General features: G+C 39.1%; 8 protein-coding genes across 12 annotated transcripts; 3 read left to right on the top strand and 5 right to left on the bottom strand.

Moving 5' to 3' along the window:
• Window positions 1-1,822: 1,822 nt before the first annotated feature.
• On the bottom strand, window positions 1,823-4,575 carry LOC9303145 (plant intracellular Ras-group-related LRR protein 4). Its single transcript, XM_021018802.1, has 4 exons — window positions 3,721-4,575; window positions 2,595-3,508; window positions 2,321-2,503; window positions 1,823-2,219 (listed from the first exon to the last, which is right to left on the bottom strand). The coding sequence occupies exons 1-3, from the start codon at window positions 4,328-4,330 to the stop codon at window positions 2,363-2,365; spliced, it is 1,665 nt and encodes a 554-aa protein (XP_020874461.1). The 5' UTR covers window positions 4,331-4,575; the 3' UTR covers window positions 1,823-2,219; window positions 2,321-2,362.
• A 1,916-nt stretch (window positions 4,576-6,491) lies between these two features.
• On the bottom strand, window positions 6,492-8,973 carry LOC9305157 (thioredoxin reductase 1). 3 transcript variants are annotated; one of them, XM_021019467.1, is made up of 3 exons: window positions 7,741-8,973; window positions 7,250-7,306; window positions 6,492-6,888 (listed from the first exon to the last, which is right to left on the bottom strand). In XM_021019467.1, the coding sequence occupies exons 1-3, from the start codon at window positions 8,795-8,797 to the stop codon at window positions 6,788-6,790; spliced, it is 1,215 nt and encodes a 404-aa protein (XP_020875126.1). In that variant the 5' UTR covers window positions 8,798-8,973; the 3' UTR covers window positions 6,492-6,787. The 3 variants fall into 3 exon arrangements, with proteins under 3 accessions (XP_020875126.1, XP_020875127.1, XP_002869086.1); XM_021019468.1 differs by lacking the exon at window positions 6,492-6,888 and adding an exon at window positions 6,958-7,091; XM_002869040.2 differs by lacking the exon at window positions 6,492-6,888 and having other exon boundaries at window positions 7,005-7,306.
• An 82-nt stretch (window positions 8,974-9,055) lies between these two features.
• On the bottom strand, window positions 9,056-11,544 carry LOC110226788 (ankyrin repeat domain-containing protein 2A). Of its 2 annotated transcripts, none has more exons than XM_021019469.1 (9): window positions 11,442-11,544; window positions 11,237-11,290; window positions 10,958-11,091; window positions 10,647-10,859; window positions 10,384-10,532; window positions 10,119-10,281; window positions 9,884-9,976; window positions 9,461-9,600; window positions 9,056-9,362 (listed from the first exon to the last, which is right to left on the bottom strand). In XM_021019469.1, exons 2-9 carry the CDS (start codon window positions 11,271-11,273, stop codon window positions 9,263-9,265), a joined length of 1,029 nt encoding a protein of 342 aa, XP_020875128.1. In that variant the 5' UTR covers window positions 11,274-11,290; window positions 11,442-11,544; the 3' UTR covers window positions 9,056-9,262. The 2 variants fall into 2 exon arrangements, with proteins under 2 accessions (XP_020875128.1, XP_020875129.1); XM_021019470.1 differs by having other exon boundaries at window positions 11,392-11,492.
• Window positions 11,545-11,619: 75 nt separating this feature from the next.
• Window positions 11,620-15,164, top strand: LOC9305158 (chloride channel protein CLC-e). The gene is made up of 6 exons (XM_002867027.2): window positions 11,620-12,484; window positions 12,608-12,811; window positions 12,893-13,356; window positions 13,469-13,990; window positions 14,086-14,294; window positions 14,723-15,164. The coding sequence occupies exons 1-6, from the start codon at window positions 11,782-11,784 to the stop codon at window positions 14,766-14,768; spliced, it is 2,148 nt and encodes a 715-aa protein (XP_002867073.1). The 5' UTR covers window positions 11,620-11,781; the 3' UTR covers window positions 14,769-15,164.
• Window positions 14,772-14,967, top strand: LOC110226120 (the record flags this gene model as incomplete). The annotated part of the gene is given in 2 exon segments (XM_021016757.1): window positions 14,772-14,846; window positions 14,848-14,967. Coding segments are annotated over 2 exon segments (195 nt in total), but the record flags the coding sequence as incomplete, so codon positions are not given.
• LOC9303146 (tetraketide alpha-pyrone reductase 1) lies at window positions 14,791-17,157 on the top strand. Of its 2 annotated transcripts, none has more exons than XM_021019471.1 (7): window positions 14,791-15,474; window positions 15,551-15,671; window positions 15,752-15,921; window positions 16,025-16,213; window positions 16,324-16,486; window positions 16,591-16,783; window positions 16,873-17,157. In XM_021019471.1, the coding sequence occupies exons 1-7, from the start codon at window positions 15,472-15,474 to the stop codon at window positions 17,018-17,020; spliced, it is 987 nt and encodes a 328-aa protein (XP_020875130.1). In that variant the 5' UTR covers window positions 14,791-15,471; the 3' UTR covers window positions 17,021-17,157. The 2 variants fall into 2 exon arrangements, with proteins under 2 accessions (XP_020875130.1, XP_020875131.1); XM_021019472.1 differs by having other exon boundaries at window positions 14,791-15,410.
• On the bottom strand, window positions 17,058-18,231 carry LOC9303147 (AP-1 complex subunit sigma-2). The gene is given in 5 exon segments (XM_021019473.1): window positions 17,058-17,373; window positions 17,467-17,656; window positions 17,658-17,683; window positions 17,765-17,851; window positions 17,972-18,231. Coding segments are annotated over 5 exon segments (378 nt in total). The 5' UTR covers window positions 17,975-18,231; the 3' UTR covers window positions 17,058-17,301.
• A 939-nt stretch (window positions 18,232-19,170) lies between these two features.
• On the bottom strand, window positions 19,171-21,424 carry LOC9305159 (AT-hook motif nuclear-localized protein 25). The gene has a single exon (XM_021016556.1). The coding sequence runs from the start codon at window positions 20,312-20,314 to the stop codon at window positions 19,415-19,417; it is 900 nt and encodes a 299-aa protein (XP_020872215.1). The 5' UTR covers window positions 20,315-21,424; the 3' UTR covers window positions 19,171-19,414.
• Between the last annotated feature and the right edge of the window lie 4,544 nt (window positions 21,425-25,968).

The following is a 25,968-nucleotide window of genomic DNA, read 5'->3' on the forward strand; positions in this document are numbered from 1 at the left end:
TTAGATTTCGACCAATTAAGTTAAATTCATTCTTTTTTATTTGTCTTAATAATTTGAAAATTCTTATTTAGACTATCGAATGCTACTAGACTACTATCATTTATTTTTAATTTTTAAATATGGGGAATAAAATAAAAGTGAATAAAGGGGAAAAGGTGGAGAAAGAGGAATATTGAAGCGAAACGATAAACGTACCACCAAACACTTATAGAGAGACACTAGAAACGCATGACAAGCCCAAGTATCATCCACCTTTCAGTTTCACTTAATGGAATCTTATGCCTTATCTCTTTCTTCTCTTTTTCTCCATATGTTTTATTAAATTGCACCCAAGAGGCAAAAAAGTGATACAAAAATTTCGGCCAAAACTTTTCATCTTTTTAACTTCGCTTTTTACATTTTCTGTCTTCTAATAATAGCTCAACGTTATCCAACTTTTCTTTTGTATTTTCTTGTTAAGACCGAACACTACCATAGACGAGTCCATTGATTGATTTTAAGGTCGATGTATTCACTTGGTTACCGTTGAGTTTATTACAAGTTTTGAAATTATTGCACGCTTGGATTCGTGAAATCCTGTTTTTTAAAACGTTATACAGCAATATATGCAGAAAAACTTATCTAGTTCAGGAGCTTATTATGAGCACAAAGAAATTAGAACACTGGAAAAGTTGATAAGACATGTTTGCCGTTGATTTTATTAGCTTCAAACTCAAGTAGTCCCTCGCACTTTTTCTTAAAACATATTATCATTTAGTTTTTGGCGTATCATGTGTCTAGTGTAAAGCGAAATTTGGATTTCAAGAAAATTTACTTCTTAGATGATGATCATTTTCAGGAATATATAAATCTAATCAACTTATCAATTAAGAAGAATAAAAGAAAGTTAGATAGAGAGAATGGTCCGAGGTTTAACAACTAGTTCTCTCTTTTTTTCCTTTTCCTTTTAATTAAATCAATAATAATTTTCCATTACAGGTACTTTCCTCCTAACTATCTTTTGCCCTCACAGTCAATAAAGTGATATATTTCAAAGATTCAATCCTTCATCTCTTAATCTTCCCTAACCTTTTTTCCTACTTATTTCTAATGTTCACATTATATTTGTCACTTTTAAGTTACTACCACTTTTTGCCAGCCTCATCATTGAAAGTTGGCGATCCTATACCCAAAATATAACCTTTTCACCATATTAATCACAGCCTCTGCTTTCGTAAAAGATAAAATCAAGTTTGGAGTATATATATGTTTAATGAAGTTAATAAAAGAAGAACCAAAACTAGATTCAATCGATTTGTATGAGGTTGATCATAAGATGCGTTACTTTTCATACATAAAAGGATAAATTGTTTTGTACAAGTGGCCTACTAAGATCACGTTTTCTATTCCAACAAAAATGATTTACTCTGTATGGGCTGGGCCATTGCTAAACAGTTATACCTGAAGGAATCACCTGAAGAAATTAAGAGTAAATTAGGTCTAAAATAATGCAACCCAGATCCAGCCCAATAAAGACTGTATGGGCTTGTATGTTTTTTTCTTCCACAGAATGAAGGGAGAGAGAGAGGGATATGGGGTTTCTGATGTTGAACAAAGTTTTGCTTCTTTCATTGGTTCGCATGTGAAGTCACATGTACACAGATGCTTTTGAACAACTTTGTAAACACACACACATAAAAGAAAGACCATGTCTCGTGACGATTATACAGACAAAATAAAACAAAAAAAAGTTGCATTATTACAAGGGAGTTTTAATTAACCAATTTACTCTTTAGACAAAACCACGTTCATGGCCAACTCATGTCATATCTCTCCTCTAAACATCAAAGCCATCACATCACATCTCTATCCATCCATATACACAGATGCTTTTAGTTGTGAGTGTCTTAAGTTGCAAACCAAAGAAACAAAACCAGAGACGATAGACTAAACACAAAGTGGTAAGAGCTTAAAAGAAAACCCTCAATCTACAAGGGACATGGTTCGGTTCTGTTTCGGGATGGGCTCTAAGCAAGAACTGATATGTGGAGAGACATGAATGAAACAATGTTGTGCCAATGATACATGCGAATAGTGAAGAAAGAAACAAACAAAGAATGAATAGTGAAACATCTACAGTACTTGGAGTTGCAAACTTGCAATGCAAATCAATGCATTGTCGTGTGAATATAGCTGGATTTGTTTGTCACTTGTGATGTCAACAGCTTTAACAGAATTACCTGAAAAAGGAGGGAAAAAACAAAACATGTGTTATTGTTATTTGTATAATACAGAGTGTGAATCTTGATTTTTGAGTTTGGGAATGAAAGAAAAGTGTTACCTGATTTAGGGTCAGAGACATTATCAGCTTCAGCTGTGTGTGTTATACAATCTCCATGCTGCTCTGTTTTCTCTTGTTGGATTTGGAGAAGAAGCACATCTGGACCCAGCTCTTCTTTGGCTTAACCATTAGAGATTTCGCATTTCTCGTCTCCACAAGATCATTCATGTATTGAACAACGGCCTGTACGTATGATGAATTCATCCGTGAGTGAGTACCATTTAGAATCTAGACACATGATGACAAAACTAGAGAGGAGAGACAGAGAAAGAACCTGAGGGCCCTTTTCGGCTATATCACGAGGAGGAACTTGTAGTGGATTCTCCTGAGCACGAAACACACGCAACTTTGTAAGCATTTTGAAGGAGTCAGGTAGAACACGGATCTGATTATTGCTTATATCAAGTTCTTCAAGCATCTCAAGGTTGCCTATTGATCTCGGGAGCGATATCATGTCAGCGAAGTTGTTTCCAATATTCAGCTTCACAAGCGTAGTGGCAAAACACAAACTCTCTGGCACTGACTCGAGCTCGTTGAAACTGACATCCAGCTCTTTGAGGTTAGCTAAAGAAGACATCGTCGTAGGTAACTGTCTGATGTTATTGTAACGGACAGACAAGATCTCTAATGTAGTAATCTTCCCAATAGCTTCAGGAAGAGCCTTGAGTTTATTATAATCTGCACGGAGTTCTTTCAGAGAAGAACATCCACCAATAGAATATGGGATCTCTTCGATATCATTTGTCTCAACGTCGAGCTTCTTTAGACTCACAAGAGAACCGATGGATTCAGGGAGAATCGGGAGGTTGTTACAGCTCAAATCAAGCTCCTCGAGTCGCACCAATCTGCTAAACGCTGAAGGCAGCAACGATAACTGGTTGCTACCAAGATTGAGGTAAACCAAGTTCAACAATTCTCCAATAGACTCAGGAAGCTGACCGATTCTGTTAGAATGCAAATCGAGCTTTGTCAAGGAAGAAAGTCCTCCTATAGTGTTTGGCAACACCACAATGTGATTCTCAGACAAATCAAGCGAAGTTAAACTCGATAACTTGCCAAGAGAATCCGGAAGCCACTCGACTTGATCCGTTAACTTGTTCTGTAGATTTATCTCTGGAGTAGCTTTCTTAGCTGATACCTCAATCAAACTAGCAAGTTTTATCAAACTCAGCTTCTCTCCATCATTGCCTACATATACCAAACGATTCACACTACAGTTACTAACATAATCTATTGCAAACCAAACAGCTCAATCTCTAGTTCTATCTAAAGGTTCAAACTTTATACAATTCTAATCCCTACACTTTCCATAACTGGAGAATCCTAATTAGTTCGAGTACCAGATGAGTAACCTAGAGCTTTGAATCAATGGACTTAAGAGAAGAGAAGAGTTAACTCACCGGCGAATTTCCCGGCGGTAAGTGTTGAATCGAGAATCTGGGGTGGTTTTCGTGGAGCTGCAAAACCATCACTGTAGAGAGAAGGCTTAGCCTTTGTGACGACGAAGCTATCGTCTCGTGAAACCATATCCTTGGGACGAACAGGAGCCTTCTCAGAAAAATTCAAACTTGACTGAGAATCAGAACGAACAGCCGTCGTTGTAGTCGCCGGAGCCAGCGGAGGACGAGACGAAACAGAGCCGTTAGAGGAAGGAGAAGCAATGCAATTAGAAGCTCTCTGAATGAAATCATCGAACAAAGCGTGAATACTTTCCAGATCGAGAAGCTTTGAAGCTTCTCGTTTCTGTTCTTTGCTACGAAACTGAACATAACCTTTCTTCATTTCTTGCAACACCATGAGAAGCTCACCAGGAACTTCAGAGCTTTTCCTCTGTTTAGCAATGGCTTCTAAACAAGCTTGATCTTCTTTCTCAACGTTATCAATCAAACCCTTGGCAGCTTCAACTTCGTCAATTCCCGGTCTTGGTGGTAGAGATCTGTGAATTCTCATGATTTCTTCAACTACTTGCTCTGTTGAATCCAAACGCTTATCCATTTGTATCAAATCCATTACAAAGTGGAATTGGAAGAAACGAAAAGATAATAAAAGAAACCCTTTTTTTGTTTGCTCAAAGTGTCGATTTTTAAGTGAAAGAGGAAAGAGAGAAGAGTTTTAAGTAGAAACCCAGAGGTTCTTGTTTCTTCTCATAATAAAGACAGCTGTTTCCATCACTCTCTGTCTCTTCTCTTCTCTCTATCTGTATCTATTATCTCTGTTAATTCTCTCTTCTTCTTCTTCTTCTTCTGCTTCCTCAGTTCTTCAACAAATAATTGATTACTTTTTTAATATTGTCATTTGTCACTAATCAAACTACAATAATGATAATTAATCTTTTAATTTCCTTGTTATACAGATTTTTTATTTCTTAATTAACATTATCATTTGGGTTTTTTTTTTTTTTAATTTAAAAAATCCGACGGAAATAACGTGAACCGTGGGATGGTGACCTATTGCTTATCTGTGGATTTGTATATCACGTTATTCCCATTTTCTCCCTATACTATACACTCTCGTTATCGTATTTTTTTACGTATTTTGACCGTATTTGTGGATATTATCAGCTGATGTTTTCGATAAGACAAAAAATAGTGTCCATATAAGATATATTAAGCGAGCTAGTGCAATAGATTCTGCGGAGATCAATGCCTATTTCCATAGTACTATAAGATAAAATAGTGTTCGTGACCGTTAGATTTTTATTTTTAAGCTTTGTGGTTCTTATATTGAAAATAAACATTACTTGGAAGTTGGAATGTTTTAGGGATCATCAAAGAAGGTGGAGCATTATTATTTTTGTGAAGAAAAAATGAAGCATTAAAACAACTACTTTTTGCTATATTAGTTTGTTTTTGTCAAAAAAATAATACTCCCTTTGTTCCATTTTATTTGTAGTTTTAAGCTTTTTTTTTATTCCAATTTGTTTGTTTTTCTCATATATCTATGCAAAATTTTACTTATTCCAACAATTTATATTTTCTTAGTAATTAATTTAAATTCGAAAATAATTAATAAATTTTGGTCAAAGAAATCCAAAGGTCCAAATACATAACAATCGACAAAAGCATATGTAGTCAAAGCATTGTTTAATTATTTATCTTAATTATCTAATTAATGATTTTTAACCAAAATTAAATTCCTTAATAAGCGTGTTTTTAGTTAAAACTACAAACAATATGGGACAGAGGGAGTACTCTAGTACTAGTAATCAAATTATTTCCTAGACATAATAAAGAAATAAATAATGTTTGACAAAAAGAAAAATTAAAACAGTTTGCCAAAAAAAAGATAGGTAAAACGCCATGTGTGAGATGGGACACGTGTCGGGGATATGGTCGATGATGTGTTGTCCTTTAACCTGTATCCAACTGTCACATTCATGGCCCCCACTTGCATATGCATTTGCATATCTGGGAGATTTATAAAAAAAAATTTAAGTAAAAACAAAAAACTTTTATTTCAGAATTTATGGATGAATTTCTCATCTAAAATTATTTAGTATATAAAATAGACATATTTAATGTATAATTTTATTCGAAAGGCCTAAAATTAGCTTCTTCCTTTTAAAAAAATTCTTTTACCTTTTCCCTTTGTAATATTAAAATATATACTATGATTTATAATATCTGAATAATCAGTCATAAGTTATATTCTAGTTGTACATATTCTTCTAAAGAAAACGAGTAGTTTAGGAATTTAGTGTGTCAGTATTCAGTAAATCTGATCCATTTTCATCATCTTTTATTTAAGTGGCTTGACACAACAACGTCGGATCTATACTGACAATAATTACAATTTGTTTTGATATTAACTGATTGAAATCTCATAGTTATAGGAAATTCCATTAAAGATAAAACAAAAAATATATTCATTGCACTTTTCAGTGGTCGCAACGCAGTGCAATTTTCCCTATATAAAACAAGAATTCTACATGTTATCGAAGATTTGATCATCATTCCAAATTTTTACTATAAGCACAAATTTCACTTGAACATGTATGAACCTTAAAAATTTTAAGAAGTCCTATTTTCACAATACATTTCCGAAAAGTACACTTTATAATTAACTTTAAAAACTCTTTTAAATCTATATCGTTGATTAGAAAAGTTGAACATATCTAAATTAAGTCACACAAAGGAAAAAAAAACAAAGATAAATTGCCGACACCAAGAAAAGAAGATAAAATGCCGGAACTTTTATTTCTTTATTGTAAAGTTCAATCTTTTATTTAAGGCATAGTTCAATCTTATTGACTACAAGTTTTTAATTACATTCATCGTTTCAAATTTTAAGAATTGTTAGAAGCATAATTGGGGTTACTTTTGGGAAAGCTTTTATGAAGTCTTTTGAAAATTTCAACCATGTGGGAGTTTCAATTTTTGTGGTCGCACGCATTGCTTTACTTTATTGAACGACGTCATTTGTTCAAGGCCCCTTCACGCCGTCATTTGTGCAATTTTTCTGACATAATCAAAGTCCTAAAAGCTTCACAGCCGTTTCCTCTGAAAAATCTGTGACCATAGTTTCAAAAGCCTCTAGAAGCCCTGGAGGGTGTCTTAATGGCTCGGCAGCTTCAAGATCAGAAAATGTCTTATAGATTTATAGAAACCCATTTTTATATTATAAGACTACATAATACATTATTGTATAAATCATGTTCACTGAATATATATGTTAAGGCATCATCTGAAAATCAAATCTTAAAGGGACTTTTGTCGTAGCTAGTTTTACCATTAGAGCTACAATTTTGAACAATACCCGTACTCAATTCCAACTGCAATATTAAGAAATAAACGAATCAATGCATCTTAACTTGTTCAATGCTAAAGATCAAATCTCATTCTGGTCCATCAATGTCTAACTGAATCAGGGGACAATCGACAATTAACTAAATGACCTGAGCCTTCCAACTATTTCCTCAATCACTCTTACCTTGCTGAGATCCAATCTCCTGTAAGTAATGCTCTGCATCCAGAGCTGCCATGCACCCTACACAATCAATCAAACGGAGTTGCAATGATGATTATTACTCTATAAACAGAGCTAAACAGAGTGAGAACTGAACATTGTGATAACAAGACTCTTTAGTCTTAAAGACTGTTAGTTAGATGAATCAAAGATCTCTACTAAGCAATGGAACGACACACTCAAGGAAGACTACAAACTCCAACACAAAAACCTTGGCTTGCATCAATCGTAAATTGAACCACATGATATAGAAGCAACTAAACCTCAACAACTTGACAAGCCATAGGGTTGCAGAGCTGCTTAAAAAGGTACTTCCTTTGAAAAGATCGTTCCAAAATCAGACATTGCACACAAATTCAAGTAGTTCTAACTTCTAAGTAGATAAAAACACAGTTGCCCACATAACTAAAATAGCTAACTAAAGCAGTTTCTTTCAGAGAAAGTAGAGAACTAACCAGTTCCTGCAGCAGTGACTGCTTGCCTATACTTCTTATCCTGAACATCACCAGCAGCGAAAACTCCGGGAACGCTAGTCTGTGTAGTACCAGGCTTCGTCACAACATAACCATCCGAATCTAACTCAACACCACCATCTAAAAACTTGGTAGCTGGCTCATGACCAATAGCAAAGAACAATCCAGAAACTTTCAAATCAGAAACATCTCCAGTAACCACATTCTTCACTTTCAATCCTCCAAGCACATCTCTTTCTCCATCTCCATAGGCTTCCACAACCGAAGAGTTCCAAATCACATCAATCTTAGGGTTAGACAAAGCTCGCTGCTGCATAATCTTAGACGCTCTAAAAGCATCTCTCCTATGGATTATATACACTTTTGATCCATATTTGGTGAGAAAGTTTGCTTCTTCCATTGCTGAATCGCCTCCACCGATAACCGCAAGAGGTTTGTTCCGGAAAATCGGAGCAGCTCCGTCGCAAACAGCACAAGCTGAGATTCCACGGTTCCAGAAACCTCCGGAACCTTCACCCGAGCCAACGAAGTTAAGCCGCTTAGCCACAGCTCCAGTAGCGAGAATAACAGCGTCAGCGAGAACGGTTCTTGAATCTGTGAATAGCTTAAACGGTTTCGAAGAGAAATCAACTTTCGTCACCGTCTCTGTGAAGATCGTAGTACCGAATCGCTCTGATTGTTTACGGAATTTGTCAGTGAGCTCTGCTCCGAGAATACCTTCCGGAAATCCGGGGAAGTTCTCGACGTCGGTGGTGGTTGTTAGTTGACCGCCGGGAGCGATGTTGTTAGCCATCCATCCTTCGAAGAGAAGAGGTTTGAGTTCAGCCCTAGCCGCGTAAATCGCCGCCGTGTGCGCCGCTGGGCCACTACCTACGATACAGAGCCTTGTGTTATGAGTTTCGAGGCCATTCATGACGGCGGATGAAGAAACCGTGGCGGAGGCGAGAGACGGCGGTTGAGAGAGAGTGGATTCACCACCAAGCCGTGCAAAGCTTCGCGCTTTGCTTATCAAACACTTTAAACGAGTCATACAATTCATTGGGAGCGAATTTACTTACACAAAGACAAAACCTTTTGATTTTGTGTTGTTTTGTTTCTCAACTTTGATGTCAAAACAGGATTTTTATTTTACTACAATATTTGGGTTTTAAGCTTGCATAAATATTGTCAAGCTTGGGAATTTGGGCGATACAGTAACACAAGAATGGAATGACTTGGAGATCAAGTAGTTTTCTTACATATCCTCCAAACCAGAATGATTCTTGCAAATTGAATCATTCTATAGAGGTCGACAAAATAAACTTCAGGAATATAATCATAATTGATTGCTATTTCTTTCTTTATTGACTTTTTAATGGAATCAAAATAACATAAGAGAGAAATTTAGAAGGAGAGAGGAACTAAGAAACAGTGTACACAAAAAGCCTGTGAAACTGGCTCAGGACACACAAAAGACAAATGCCTCAAAGACAATATGAGCTTAGAGCTTCCTTTAACCAGAAACTCAAAGGAAAGCATCCTTCTCAAGCAGCTTCACCACCTCGAGCTGACTGTTGAGCTTGGCTACATCAATTGGTGTCTTCTCGTCTAGGTTTTGCAGAGTGCTGCAACCACACACACCAACCAAAGCATATATAATTAAAGTCCTGAAAAAGTGTTTAATGGAGTTGTTTCTTTATAAGTACTGTGTTGTGAAACTTACACTGCAGCACCATTCTCCAGGAGAAGGCTTACACACTCTTTCCTCCCGTAACCAGCAGCATAATGCAGAGGTGTGTTCTTGTTTTTGTCAACCGCGTTAACACTTGCTCCAGCATCGATAAGAACTTGAGCACATTTCAACTGTTGATACGGCACAACAGGGTTAAACTCGGTTCAATCCATAGTCATAAGCAAAATCTTAAGTATGCAAGTAATCGCCAATGCCATCTCATTTTTCTTTCACCATATATTTGAACATGCTGCAATTAATTGTGTCATGAAACTCGTAGGTGTAGTAGACTGGTTACTTTTCTACCAAAGTAAATGATGATGATAAAGATTCTTAACTTCACAGCTAGTGAAAAAAAAGAACCACCTAAATCCGAATATTTGATTGCCCTGAATTGATAAGAAAATTGCATACCTCGCCGTATCCACAAGCAAAATGCAATGCTGTCCTTCCTTCAGAATCTTCTTCATCTTTGTTACCACCCGATGCCAAGGCAGCTTTCAAACCCTAATGAAGAAACGAATAAATCCAATAACGAATTCAACAAAACAAAATTTCGAACACCTAATACCTCAAGCAACACACAAATGATAAATTCCACATGGTCAAGCATATGAACGTTTAAAAAAGTAGGAAGCAGTCTACTAACCTCAACATCACCAAGACTTGCAGTTTGATGAACAATAGACTCTTCTTCTTCACCTTCTTCTGCTGCCTCAGGTTCAGCTGAAACAGTCTGGTCCGGTAAGCCAGCAACAGGCATACCCATTGCTTCACCCAGCTTTTTCAGAACTTCTGGATCATTCCAGTACCTAATACCAAATAAAAATTCTTCCTCCATAAGAAAACAACCATAAGCAGAAACAAACTACACAATTTCTATAAAAACATTGAAAAAAGTTTGTATCACTAACTTCATCATGGCAGGAGGACCACCAGCATCAATCTCATCTAGTATAGGTTTCAACTCTGGATCTTCTTTCATCCGCGCCATACGCTCAGTAAAGTGTTCTGCTGTTTCAGGATTCGAAAAAGCATCCAAAAAAGGAGACATTTGTGGATCCTGTAGGCGAAAGAAAAAACCCAGATTCAACGAGATTCATTCAAAGCCACACCTCGATAACCAACCAAACTACCGAAAAGAAATCTAGATGGAAAAAACACTTCAATTCCTAACCTGCACTAAGGCGGTACCAAGTTTCTCCGCCATTGTCTTAAATTCAGGGTTATGCATAACTTGTTGCATTGTGTTGACATACTGTTGTGGATCAAAGTTAGGGAAACCACCATCCTGACCAGCGTTTGGAATAGATCTCTGAAGCTGCTCAGCCAATTGGTTAAAGGCAGGATCTTTAGCTATTTGCTCAGCCATTTCTCTGATGCTTGGATCCTAAAAAAAACCATTAAAAACACCCTTCAATAATAAAAAAAAAAAAAAAACTCAAAGAAGATAACTTTTCAATTGTGGTAACAACAAAGGTCACTTACGTTGAGGATACCAGCCATATTAGAGAAATCAAAAGCATTGAAATTCAAGCCAGGCATAGCTGGTGAAGGTGAACTCCCAGAAGCTGATTCCGGCTTAGAACTCTTATTCTCCTCCGTCGATTTGGGTTTTTCATCTACAATAAACAAATTACAATCAACCAATAACCAAATCTGACTAGAAACGATTCAATCAGAGATAAACGATTCAACAATATGGCAGATCAGATTTTATATATATGAAGGAGACTTGAGAAAAACTGGGTAAAATAAAACAATTACCTGAAGGAGGAGGATTTTTCTCTGAATTGGAAGCCATTAAATATGACTAAAACCCTAAAAAAACACAATTTTGATTCAGCAAAAGTATAGGAATGGTGTAAAACAAGATTCAATGAGATTAACCGAAGAAGAAGATAAGGAAATCGAAGCAGGACCTATCAGAAAGAGATGAGTAGAAAACGAAGAAGAAGCAGAAGAAATTTACCCGAGAAGACAATGTTGTGGTGGCAAACGCTCACGAAACTTGAAATACAGATAATCTTTTCTTTTTTTTTTTAATATGACGACAGAGAAAATTAATTTATATATAAGTGTGTTGATGAATTATTATTATCAGCTGGATTTTGGATTTTGGATTGAGAAGAAGACGAGGCACAACAGCCACTGCTTCCCATTGAACTTTGAACCTAAAAAGCTAAGATCAAATCATGTTGGCCCAAATAAGCCCTCAAGGCCCAAGCCCATGCGTTCGAATAATATTTTAATTTAAGATCCAATTATCCGTTAATGGATAAACACGCGTCACTTCTCGGAAGCAGCCTTTCATGGCAGCCACGCTTCCACTCTGTGCTGCTCTCCGATCTCCCGTCTCTTCCCGGAGATTCTCGCCGATTCACAAAACCAATGCTCATCTTCAGTATAATGTCTTCCTTTCACCGTTGACGTCACCATTGTTCGGTTCCGTCGCTATTCGCGGCAGAATTTTCCCGCGTTTACCGGCGGCGAAGCAGGAGATTGATCAGCAGGACGAGGTTGGATTTGATCAGCAGCCGTCTCAGGAGCTTGCGATAGCGTCGGCGTGTTTGGTTGGTGTTCTCACTGGAGTTAGTGTGGTTCTATTCAACAACTGTGTTCACTTGCTTCGAGACTTCTCCTGGGATGGGATTCCTGATCGTGGAGCTTCGTGGCTTAGAGAGGCACCGATCGGTTCCAATTGGTTGCGTGTTATCCTTGTTCCGACTATCGGCGGTTTGGTGGTGAGTGTGCTCAATCAGCTTCGAGAATCTGCTGGAGAATCCACCGTAGATTCTGATTCTAGTCTCGATCGCGTAAAAGCAGTGTTGCGTCCTTTCCTTAAGACTGTTGCCGCATGTGTGACGCTTGGGACTGGAAATTCTCTGGGGCCGGAAGGTCCTAGTGTTGAAATTGGAGCGTCAATCGCTAAAGGAGTGAATTCTCTGTTCAATAAAAGTCCTCAGACTGGCTTCTCACTTCTTGCCGCTGGCTCAGCGGCTGGAATTTCCTCTGGTTTGTTCATCTTCTATCGAATACAGTATCCTCTGATATTTGCTAATGTTGATTGATTTCGAAGTGTATGTTTGGTTTCTTCTGAGTTAGAAGTTAAGAGGACTTTGTTATATTTTGTCACAGGGTTCAATGCAGCTGTTGCTGGATGCTTCTTTGCAGTTGAATCCGTTTTGTGGCCTTCTTCATCTACCGATTCATCAACATCACTTCCAAACACAACTTCTATGGTTATTCTTAGTGCTGTCACTGCTTCTGTGGTGTCGGAAATCGGTCTCGGCTCTGAACCTGCGTTTAAGGTTCCTGACTATGACTTCCGCTCTCCTGGAGGTAATATACATTTCCATTCTTATGCTTTTTACGGAAGGGAACTAGAAACCAAACTTATGAGAGCTGGTCACTGATTTGCAGAACTTCCACTCTATCTTTTACTGGGCGCTCTGTGTGGCCTGGTCTCGTTGGCATTATCTCGTTGTACATCATCCATGACATCTGCTGTTGACAGTCTCAACAAGGATGTTGGGGTACCAAAGGCTGTATTTCCTGTAGTGGGTGGCTTAACTGTTGGTATCATAGCTTTGGTATACCCTGAAGTCTTATATTGGGGTTTTCAGAACGTGGATATTTTGTTGGAGAAACGTCCATTTGTGAAGGGCCTTTCAGCTGATCTTTTGCTTCAGCTGGTAGCGGTCAAGATAGCTGCAACCGCATGGTGTCGGGCTTCTGGACTTGTCGGTGGATACTATGCTCCTTCTCTCTTTATTGGCGGGGCAGCAGGAATGGCCTATGGAAAGTTTATTGGACTTGCTTTGGCTCAGAATCCTGAAATCAATCTCTCTATCCTGGAAGTGGCATCTCCACAAGCTTATGGTCTGGTACTGTTCTTATGTGGTCAATGTTTCAAAATTTTCGGGTTAACTGAGAAATGGATGCTAAACTTTTTGCAGCTTCATTGCCAATAATCCTGTTTGTCTCATTGTTCAACAGGTTGGAATGGCTGCTACACTTGCGGGGGTTTGTCAAGTTCCTCTTACAGCGGTACTACTGCTATTTGAACTTACACAGGATTATCGTATAGTGTTACCTCTACTGGGAGCTGTAGGCATGTCTTCATGGATTACATCTGGACAGTCAAAGAGACAAGAAACTAGAGAAACAAAAGAAACTAGGAAAAGAAAGAACCAAGAAGCTGTACAGTCTCTGACATCATCTGATGATGGATTATCAACGAATAACCTTTGTGAAGTTGAAAGTTCTCTTTGCCTTGATGATTCACTCAACCAAGCTGAGGAGCTGCCGAAGAGTATATTTGTTTCAGAAGCCATGCGAACAAGATTTGCCACAGTTATGATGAGCACTTCTTTGGAAGAGGCATTAACTCGTATGCTGATAGAGAAACAATCCTGCGCCTTGATTGTTGATCCTGACAATATCTTTCTCGGTATACTTACACTTTCAGACATTCAGGAATTCAGCAAAGCAAGAAAAGAAGGAAATAAAAGACCTAAGGTACGAAATTTGAATCGTCTGCTCTTGTCTAAAACCTCTGAAATAACTATTTCTTGTGGTAGCCTGATCATAAACTGAAGCATTCTTTGGCATAGGATATTTTTGTTAATGATATATGTTCGAGGAGTGGAGGAAAATGTAAAGTGCCATGGACTGTTACACCTGATATGGATCTTCTCGCTGCCCAAACAATCATGAACAAGCATGAAATTTCCCACGTTGCAGTCGTTTCAGGCAGCATTGATGCTCACAGAATACACCCTGTTGGGGTCCTAGATAGAGAATGTATCACTCTAACGCGCAGGTAAACCTGCATCTGTTTCCCCTTGGTTTAACTGTTTGTCCCCAGATCGCCTTTTCATATTTGATTTTTTAATGAACCTAACTGGCTAACCTAGTCTTCCATATGGCAAGAGTGTGTACTGTGTAGAGAGTCTGTGTTACTATAAATTGGGCTGCCAGGTTTCCCATATTGGATGTAGTTGAAGTTAAATTAGTTCAAAGAAATTTTACTTGCAACTTGTTGTTTGCTCATCAAAGGAAAGGAGTGAGTAGCAAAGTCCAGTTTGCTAGATTTTTTATTCTTAGAATTGTTATCTGGTCTAGAGTTAATACCAAAGTTATTGACCCAGCAAATAAGTTTCCTCAATTCATTTGAAACTTTTCTGCGTAGATTCTGCACTGGAGATGATACTGTTTTTTCTTAACTTTTTCTCTTGCTTGACCTGGCAGGGCTCTAGCGACCAGAATGTTCCTCCAAAATTCGCTGTACCCGTAAACGGGCTTGCTTTGTAACTCTTCTTTAGCGCTGACCAGGGTGATTTCAATCTGTTTCTTCTGTGAGGCTCGGGGCCAATCTTTTGTCCTTTGTATTAAGAGATTTGGGGAGAATGAGTTGGCTGGTGCGGCGTGGATATATGTCTACTCCATCTGTTGGTTGAAACGGTGGAAGCTCCAATATCTCACTTAAGTGTTGAGCAAAGGGAATCCAAACATGGAATGTGGTTCTGAGAACATCTTCAGAAATTTTTCTGAAACCAAAGATACTGTGCTCAGGTGATTCGTTACCATTTACAACTTATTTTTTTACAGATTGTTATTGTACCTTACTCAAGATTGTGTCTATTTTGTAAAGTGCTTTCTGACTTATATCATATTGAGAAAGTTTTGACTACTTGAAGACTAACAGTGTCGTCAACAAATGTAAGGGTTTCCTTGTCCACTATTTTGTATTTTGTAGAACACCAAAATTTATTGAAATCCAACATTGAAATGCCCTTATTCTGGTGTGTATCTCTCTTGGTGAGCCGCTAGGGCATGTTGACGACTAACTATATGGAGATTTTTCTCAAGAAAATTCCTAGAGAAAACAGTAGTCAGGCCATTGTGTTGGTTAAACAACCGTCCTAAAACCTTTTAGGTAAAGAAGAAGCAACCCCACATGGGTTGAATGACCTACCTAATCGATACTTACCTCCAGCATGGTATAGCTAGTACCCTCTGAACAGGCAAGGATACACATGCTATATAATCATTCGGGTGTGATTCCATTGATACCAGAAAATGGATCAAGCAAAGGCAAAAGTCTGTGTTACCGGGGCTTCAGGCTTCTTGGCTTCTTGGCTTGTGAAGAGGCTTCTGCTTGAGGGATATGAAGTTATTGGAACAGTCAGAGATCCAGGTTTTTTTATCCTTCTTGTTTCCTTTGTCTTGGTCCGTTTTGGTGCCTGTCAGTACTCAGTTAGTTTCATGTTTTGACAGGAAATGAGAAGAAATTCGCGCACCTATGGAAGTTGGAAGGGGCAAAGGAGAGACTGCGGCTGGTGAAGGCTGATTTAATGGAAGAAGGAAGTTTTGATAACGCCATAATGGGATGCCAAGGTGTTTTCCATACTGCTTCTCCTGTGCTCAAACCTACCTCTAATCCAGAGGCATGCCACTACAAACTTTTTTTCTGGTCACACTAAGCTTTGTGTATCTTTTACTAGATTATTATCTATTCTCTATGACTTTTTATTTCTTATGATTTGTTAGGAGGAGATTTTGAGACCAGCTATAGAGGGAACCCTGAATGTACTGCGATCATGCGGGAAGAATCCGTCCCTGAAGCGCGTGGTTCTCACCTCATCATCTTCAACAGTCAGGATCAGAGATGATTTTGATCCCAAAATCCCTCTTGACGAATCAATTTGGACCTCTGTGGAACTCTGCAAGCGTTTCCAGGTATAATAATTTGAAAGTGAAAGAGTAGCTTTTTTCCTCAACACAAAAATCATATTAGCTAACAGTTTGTGTAAATGAGTTTCACAATTTGATGCAACATGGGAAAAAAGGTCTGGTATGCCTTATCAAAGACATTAGCCGAGCAAGCTGCATGGAAATTCTGTGAAGAAAATGGTATTGACCTCGTCACTGTTCTACCATCCTTCCTCGTCGGACCCAGTCTGCCTCCTGATCTATGTTCTACAGCGTCTGATGTCCTCGGATTACTGAAAGGTACTCACTTTCTCATTAATTCTCTAAGCAAGATCACATGACTCGTTTTTGGGTCCAATATCCATCTGCTACAATAGCTTATAACTTGTCATTCAACACAACAGGAGAAACAGAGAAGTTCCAATGGCATGGACAAATGGGGTATGTTCATATCGATGACGTTGCACGAACCCACATACTTGTTTTCGAACACGAAGCAGCGCAAGGCAGATACATTTGCAGCTCTAACGTTATCAGTCTAGAGGAACTAGTTTCATTCCTATCTGCTCGTTACCCATCACTCCCTATCCCCAAGAGGTTTGGCACTGACCTTTAAATTAAACCATTTCTCAAACCTTGTTAACGTTGAAAAGTATAGATGATGATACTCTCTTTGAAAATTTCAGGTTTGAGAAATTAAATAGGTTGCATTACGCCTTTGACACCTCGAAGATACAGAGTCTCGGGCTCAAGTTCAAGTCCCTTGAAGAGATGTTCGATGACTGCATTGCCTCATTAGTCGAGCAAGGCTATTTATCTACTGGTCTTCCATAACTCTTAGACTAGAGAATATGTGCAAATAAGATTGCTCTGAAATAGTAGACATTTGGATTCACAATTAAAGAATAGAATCGGATAACATGTAGACAAACTTTGTTTATCTCTACTTGTTTATGAACCAAATCAAAACATATTTCATCTATCGAAGTTACGCTTTAAGACGACAATCCCTCTGAGAGAAAAAAAATTGGATGAAGATATCTCAAAACAACTAGTGTAGCAGGAGACAAGGAACATGTTTTAACTGCATAAGAGTGCATAGATGATGAAAGAAACTACTTAGTAGCCTGAGCGATTATGTTACTTATCGAAGTGGTCTCCTCTTTTGCAACCTCCACCAGTTGATCCTTCAACATCATAACATACAGAGATTGTCATGTCAAGACAAATCCTACAGACTAATCTCTGCATGTCGATGACTTAAGAAAATACCCTAGTACCTGAGCGGATATAATCCTGGCAACTGTTTTCTTGCTTGACTCTTGAAGCTCCCAGAGAATCTCAGCATAGTGATGAATGATGTCAAGGACCTCTAACTCGTTATCCTCCTGATCAATGCACATGCAGAAGTAGAGACTTGCATATCTTTTGTAAACAACTTTGTAGCCTCTCCATTCAACAAAATTGCAGAATAACTCCACTGAGTTCACGTATAACCTATACATAGCATGTAAAATGAGAGATGTATGCTGAAGCACAACATGGTGTGAATGAAGCTCAATAAATTGGTATCCGTACCTTAGATCTTTCCTTCTGTGCGTAAGGTGAATACCATTTGGTGAGCCTTACCTTTCCTTGCCGGCTAACTAGAAGCACAAAATGTATCCGAAAACAACCGATCAATTCATGTTCAAGAGCAGATCAAACTAATGAAGAAGAAGCATACAAACGAAATCGGAGATGCGAAATACACAGAATCGAAGATCGAGCATTAGAGATTGTTACCATGATTTCGTAACTCAAGACGGAACAAATCTGTAGCAGCTAATTCCCAGAAACTGATGATCGACGATCCTCAGAGGAAAAATATAATCGTTTTTCTTTGCTCAAACTGTCAAACGTGTCGAGTGCCAGGGGTATTAATTGTCATTTACTTATTTAAAAAACGGATTGCATTTCGGGTCGGATCCATGCAAAAAGGTGATCCGACTCTGAGCTACAATTTTTTCAAATAATTTTGTTCCATTATTGCGTCTAAAAATTCTACTCCACGTTTTAGAAGATTCCGATGATCGATCAAACCACCATAGCAATTATCTTCTTAATGTTATCGAATAGACCAGCATTACACGTTAAACGCAGCAATTACTATGTCAAAGGATTTTGAATGAACATCATTATTCAGTTAATCTTATAGAATTACTTTCTTAAATATCAAATATTAATTTTTTTTATACTTGGGTCACGAATATTCAATATTTTATCCCTAAACCCCAATAAATAGTGGTTAGGACCGATAATCAATTTTAGAAAAATATAAGCATACTTTAATTTCTAACTAAGAATGTAAATATAATTGTCCATAATCAAAATAGACATTTTTTTTTTGGTGCAACGTAACCATCAATCAAAATAGACATAAACAACAGTTTTAATAAGTCAAATAACAGTTTTGTTACAAAAAAAAAAAAAAAATAATAATAATTCAGATAACAGAAATAACTCCTGAACTAATTTGAGCAGCGACTTTGGACAGTGGACATGCACAACTGTGAAGTTATGAATATGAAGTCTTACATAAGCTTGTATTTATTTAATAACTTAAATTACGCCTAACCTTGGAGTTGGAGGGAAGGCATATTCTCTTGCATGCACGCTTTTGATTTTTTCCTTTAATTTTTGTTTCTCTCAAGTTTCAATGTGTTTTGAAGTTGACATCATCATAGATACTAGGGTTTTAGTTGTTCTCCCCAAATATTCTTTCCCTTCTTTGCCAGAGAGTGGAAGTACAGTTTTTTTATGACCAATAAATATATATACACACAAATTATAACATGTTTTATATGACAATAATCGGAAGATTTAGTTAAAGCCTTAATATGTGGAACATCAATTAACGAATGTAAAGTCCATTTTCTCCGTATTACTCACCTAATAATTAGGGACTAGAACAAGTTATAACAACAAGGGGTTAATTCAAGCTATGTCACAAAAATAAGACTTCTTTAGTTCTTTTTATAACACTTACCAATTCTATTCATAACAAACGAACAGAAAAAAGGAAACTTTAGCGTTCGTTTTCTTTTTCACACACCAAGTTTTACGAGAAAGCAAATATAAATAAAAAAACCCTAGTATTCGCATTTCGCAACCGCTATAGCTAGTAGCCTAGTAGTTTGAGGTCAAACACAAACGCAACAAAAGGTGTCACCAAAACGCTATAACACGCTAAAATGCGGGTCTAGTCAGGCCGCCGCCTCCTCCTCCGTTACTGCCGCTCATACCGAAAATATCTCCCCCGGAGAATTGAAAATTGTTCATATTCATTCCAAGATTGTAGAAAGCAACACCTCCTCCACCATTTCCACCTTGGAGGTTTGACTCACACGCCTGGGCCCCACTCCCCGTAACCTCTGACGACTGAGACGCCTCCGGCTGCTGCTGCTGCACCCCGGTGGCTCTCGGCGGTGGAGTTTCTTCCTCTTCAATCGGTAATCTATCATAAACTGCGTTTGCAAAAGAAGCAGCCATCAACACAACCGGACCCGAAGCAATTAACGAACCAGCCACATTCCCTCCTACAACTTGTCCTTGACCTCCGGCTAGATACACCGTCAAACCTCCTGCTCCCGGTGGCGCAGGCGGCGGAAGCGCAGTCCCAGTCAAAGACAAAATCTCAAACCGACCATGCAGGGTAATCACACCTCCACCCGCCGGAGCCGCCGGTTGCCGTATTGTGACGTTAGTTACCGCACCAGTGCCGCTTATAATGCAAACGCCGCAGCCGCGACGAGTGGCATAGGTGGAGACAGCCTCGGATATGTCCGAACCAGAGGTGACTTCAAGAACGTGGGATCTAAGGACGTTAGGACTATCTCTGGTTATAATCGTCGGAGGTTTGGGTTTATTTTTTGAACCTGCAGGACGACCACGTGGACGGCGTCCGGAGGAAGAGCCAGAGGCTGTGGCTGAGCTGGCTGCTCCGCCGGTGGGAGTGGTCTCGGCCTTGGCTTCGTCTGCTTCAGATCTGTTAAGTTCCATGTTATTTTGATCAGGTGGGGTTCTGGAATCTTCAGGTCTCTGTAGATGCAGTTCTTGCCCTAGAAGAGGGTGCATATAACCAGCCATTGATAACTTTGGGTTTTTGGATTGTTTTGGTTATAGTGAGAGACAAAAGACAAAAGTCGACAGAAAACTTAGTGATGAAGTGGTTTGTCACTGAGAGTATTTCAGAGGCTGAGTTTGATTAATAATGCTACGGACAAAACAAGAAGACGACAAGAGAGAACAAAACCTTACTGATAATAAGAGAGAGAGAGGTCTAAATATGTGAAAGAGCTGGGTCGGTGAAATTTGTCTGGACCCAGATCTAGATCTTCATGTGAAGTAATGGAATGAAACAAAGGAGAGAAAGAAGTAAAGCAAGAGCATCAAAACACTATATAAACACAGCTCTCTTCTAAATTATAATATCCATAAATATAAGTACAAATATATTTGTGTATATATAATATTTTGGGTTGGTGTAGTGACTTTTCCTCGAGTAAAGAAAAAAAAAACTAAATTAAGATGTTGACGACTTAAGAAGGGATTGATGGATTCTGTGGGAGACAAAAGAAGGATTCTGGGGAAGTAAATCACGGAGATAGAGAAGTTAAAGGATAGGCCTTTTGTGACGGTGAAGGGATGGTTTGGTGTTGGTGATATGATGATTGTAGATTTGTTTTGTTTAATTTATTCTCTCAAAGCAAAAAAAAAAGATAACAAAAGCGAATGTAATTTGTTATTCCAAAGTCAAGTTATGCTGTTTGATTTCAACAATAACCGGCCATACTTTCGGTTAGCGTTTTTTGTCGGTAATAGCACAAAGATTGTCCTCTCTTTTTACAAATTTAAGATCCGAGGTTTTAAATGCTAGCATTTGCTTCTTACCATTAGTCTAGATATAAATCATATGTATTTAACATGACAAGAACCAATTTCTGAAAGAAAAAAAAAATATATTTTTGGTCAATCAAGATCTTCTATTAAAGACCGAAACATGCATATAGTAGAAACTCTAATTTGAGACAATGATTCAACATTTGCCCCCAAAAAAAGAAAGAAAAGACAATGATTCAACATATCTCCTAATAAAAATATTGTTCAACAAAAACGCTTTGCTAGCTAGATAATATAGTTTTTTCTTCAATTTGGAAGCTATATATCTTATGACTATTGATTTTATGATTGTTCATTTAAATGAAGTAAATAACTATACATTATTGAATAAAATAATAGAAATTAATGGAAAGTGGGCCAACAAGAAATATAAAAAATATTTGAATTGTTATAATTCATCATATTGGACTTATAACCGGGTCCAATAAGCTCATCATGGTTATTCATTATGTACTCTAAAACCCTAGGTTTATATGCCTAGATATATGTATCATTATTCATGGAATGGAATGAGATAACAATAAGTTTCACAACACGTTATCAGCACGAGTTTGCTCTTAACAACCCTAACCCTAAAAATCGCAAACACTGTTCACGCCGACACTGTTCATCGATACTGTTCATCGACACTGTTCGCCGTACTGTTCATCGCCGTACTGTTCATCGCCGTACTGTTCATCGCCGTACTGGTCATCGCCGACACTATTCATCGCGGCACAGTTCATCGCCGACACTGTTCATCGCTGACACTGTTCATCGCGACACTGTTCATCGCGACACTGTTCATCGCGACACTGTTCATCGTGGTACTGTTTGCGGTTCGTTGCAGCAGCGTAAGTTACCGAGGTCTTTAGCTCCCGGTTCAATCCGTTCAACCCCAATTGGTGAAAGATGTCAAACATTCAGAAAGTCGAGTTCGAGGCCCTCAAGGTCTCCGGTGAAAACTATCTCGAATGGGCCCTGGACACCAGGATTTTCCTCAACTCAAAGGGACTGGGTGAGTGTATCAAAGCGGATAACACCGCATCTGATAAAGACCGGTCCCAGGCGATATTTCATATCCGCCATCATTTGGCCGCAAGCCTCAAACAGCAATATCTCACTCTTGAGAACCCACTCGAACTTTGGGTGGCCCTGAAAAAACGGTATGATCACCAGAAAACGGTGCTCTTGCCACAAGCCAAGTTTGACTGGAAGGAACTCCGGTTCCAAGATTACAAATCTGTGGATGACTACAACTCCGAACTCTTTCGGATAGTTTCAATCATGAAACTATGTGGTGAAGAGGTGTCTGATAATGATCTCCTCGAGAAAACATTATCCACCTTCCATACCCAAAATATTGTGCTTCAGCAACAATATCGTGCAATGAAACATACATTGTACGAAGATTTGTTATCCTGTTTGCTCTTGGCCGAGAAAAACAATGACCTGTTAATGAGGAACAGTGCCCAGAGGCCCCCGGGATCGGCTCCAGTACCAGATTCCCGCAAAGAATCCTACAATGTCCAGCAAGACAGATCCTCAGATCGTGGCCATGGACATGGGAATGGACGTGGGAATGGACGTGGAAAGCGTGGACGCGGAAATGGACGTGGCAACCGACATAACCTCGGTTATGGTTTCGGTAAGGGCCGTGGTATCTCTAAACCAAGCCGCCCTGCCCACCCAACCAATCAGTCTGCCTGTACCAGTTGCGGAATGTTCAATCACTGGACAAAGAACTGTCGTATTCCCAAGTTTCATTGTGATTTTTATCAGAAACATGGGAAAGCACCTGCTGAAGCTAACATGGCCCTGCAAGTTGATGCTAACGACACCACCATCGAGCCGACCGATCCCATGGACTACGAAATCTCAGATCTCCTCGATTGATTCTATCATCTGAACATGTGTTGTTATCAAACGGCACACATCTGGACATTCCAGATGCATTATACTCACCCAGCTCAAAAAGAAACCTTCTAAGTTTTAAAGATATCAGACTTAATGGTTTCCACATAGAAACCCAGGGTGAAGGGAATAAAGAATCCCTACTGATCACTAAGATCACACTTGGCCATAAACAAGTCCTCGAGACTATACCCGCTTTATCTATTGGCCTTTACTATGCCAAGGTCAGTATGATTGAGGCTAATAATGCTCTCAAAGCCCGATTCCAAGACTACACTATTTGGCACGACCGGCTTGGTCATCCCGGTACGACCATGATGCGTAAATTAATCCAAAGTTCTCAAGGACACACCCTTCGAGAAAACCGAGTCTTCCCTCAGCACCTCATGTGCACAGCTTGCTCCCAAGGGAAGTTGATCACTCGGCCTTCACCAGTAAAAGTGTCCAAAGAGACATTGCATTTTCTGGAAAGAATCCAAGGAGATATCTGTGGTCCCATTCACCCACCTTCTGGGACATTCCGGTACTTCATGGTACTAATAGATGCTTCGACCCGTTGGTCGTATGTATGCCTGTTGTCTTCTCGGAACCAAGCTTTTGCTAGGTTGTTGGCTCAAATCATCAGATTACGAGCCCACTTTCCAGACTTCCCACTAAAGACTATACGTCTTGATAATGCTGGTGAATTCACTTCCCAAGCGTTTAATGATTACTGTATGGCCATGGGGGTGACCGTTGAACATCCTGTGGCACATGTCCATACTCAGAATGGACTTGCTGAATCATTCATTAAACGAATCCAATGGATTGCTCGACCATTACTCATGAGGTCGAAACTCCCGGTCTCAGCTTGGGGACATGCAGTATTATATGCTGCTGAACTAATACGCATCCGACCATCTAGTGAGCATAGATATTCCCCATCCCAATTATTACAGGGTCATGAGCCAGACATCTCCCATCTCAAAACATTTGGGTGCTCAGTCTATGTACCCATTGCTCCACCACATAGAACCAAAATAGGACCTCAAAGGAGGATGAGAATATATGTTGGTTTTGATTCTCCCACCATCATCAAATATCTCGAGCCGACCACTGGAGACCTATTTAAGGCCAGATATCCCATTTTGGTTCTATGTGGTGGAGCAATGGGTATCAAACATCCTTAAATTGGCAAGCTGGTCAAAGAGCTATCATGGAATCAAACATCCTTAAATTGGCAAGATCCTCGGACTCTAGAATGTGATTCGGAGATCCAAAAGATTATACACTATCAAAAGCTAGCTAATCAATTGCCAGATTCCTTTGCTGACCCGAACAAAGTAACCAAATCGTACATACCAGCTTGTAATGCACCAGTACGAATCACTGTTCCAACGGGACAAGTTCAAGTTGCTACAGAGTCTGCATCATGAAATAAACGTGGCAGACCTCTAGGTTCCAAAGACAAGAATCCACGGAAGTCTAAGAAAGGTGCAATAGTTGAAACCGGGATTCCCAATATAACAGACATAGCGCGCGCTGAGACTCACTCTAATGAACCACCAGAAGAGGTTCGGGACGCCGAATCTCTAGGTTCTGACGAGATCGATAACGATGAGATCTCTATCAATTACAACATGTCTGGAACCCAATGGAACAGAAAAGAAGTCGACTTAAATGCACTCTTTGCATACAAAGTAGCACTTGATATTGCGAACACGCAAGAGGATCTAGAACCCACGTCTATTACAGAGTGCACTCATAGAACAGACTGGCTAAAATGGAAAGAAGCCATAAACGTGGAGTTAAAGAGTCTCAAACTCAGGAATGTGTTTGGTCCGATCATCCGGACACCATTCAATGTCAAACCAGTGGGCCATAAATGGGTCTTTGTGCGTAAAAGAAACAAACTCGGTGAAGTCGTTCGTTATAAAGCACGGCTTGTAGCACAAGGATTCTCACAGAGACCCGGAATCGATTATGAGGAGACTTATTCTCCGGTGGTGGATGCAACTACTTTTCGATTCCTCATAAGTCTGGCCATAAGAGAAAATCTAGATTTGCGGTTAATGGATGTTGTCACCGCATATCTCTATGGGCCCCTCGACAATGAAATATACATGAGATTACCAGATGGCATAGAGCTTAAAGATAAGCATGTATCTCGAGATCAATACTGCATCAGGCTGAACAAATCCTTGTATGGACTGAAACAAAGTGGACGTATGTGGTATAACCGGTTAAGCGAATATCTCATCAGAGAAGGCTACAAAAACGATCCCATCAGTCCATGCATTTTCATCAAGAAATACTCAAACAAAGGATTTGTAATCATAGCAGTTTACGTGGATGATCTAAACATCCTCGGAACATCTGGTGAAATTTCCCAAACAGTCGACTGCTTGAAAGCAGAATTCGAAATGAAAGACCTAGGTAAAACTAAATTCTGTTTGGGTTTACAACTTGAGTACGTTAAAGGAGGAATCCTTGTGCATCAAGCGGCTTACATTGAAAAAGTACTCAAGCGATTCAATATGGACCAGGCCCACCCATTGAACAACCCAATGGTTGTCCGGAGCCTAGGATTGGACAGTGATCCATTTGGTCCCAAGAAGGACGATGAAGAAATTCTCGGTCCAGAAAAGTCATACCTCAGTGCTGTAGGAGCGTTAATGTACTTGGCTAGTCACACTAGACCAGACATTTGTTTTGCCGTGAACCTCCTAGCTCGCTTCAGCTCATGTCCAACTCAGAGGCACTGGAATGGTATCAAACGCCTCCTAAGATACCTTCAAGGTATTAAAGACTTAGGACTGTTTTACACTAACCACAACAAGGATGGACTAGTTGGTTTTGCTGATGCAGGTTATCAATCAGATCCGCACAATGCCAAGTCTCAAACTGGTTATGTGTTCACGCATGGAGGAACATCTATCTCTTGGAGATCGATAAAGCAGACAATCACT

Source organism: Arabidopsis lyrata, assembly GCF_000004255.2.
Source record: "Arabidopsis lyrata subsp. lyrata unplaced genomic scaffold ARALYscaffold_7, whole genome shotgun sequence".
NCBI classification, from domain to species: domain Eukaryota; kingdom Viridiplantae; phylum Streptophyta; class Magnoliopsida; order Brassicales; family Brassicaceae; genus Arabidopsis; species Arabidopsis lyrata.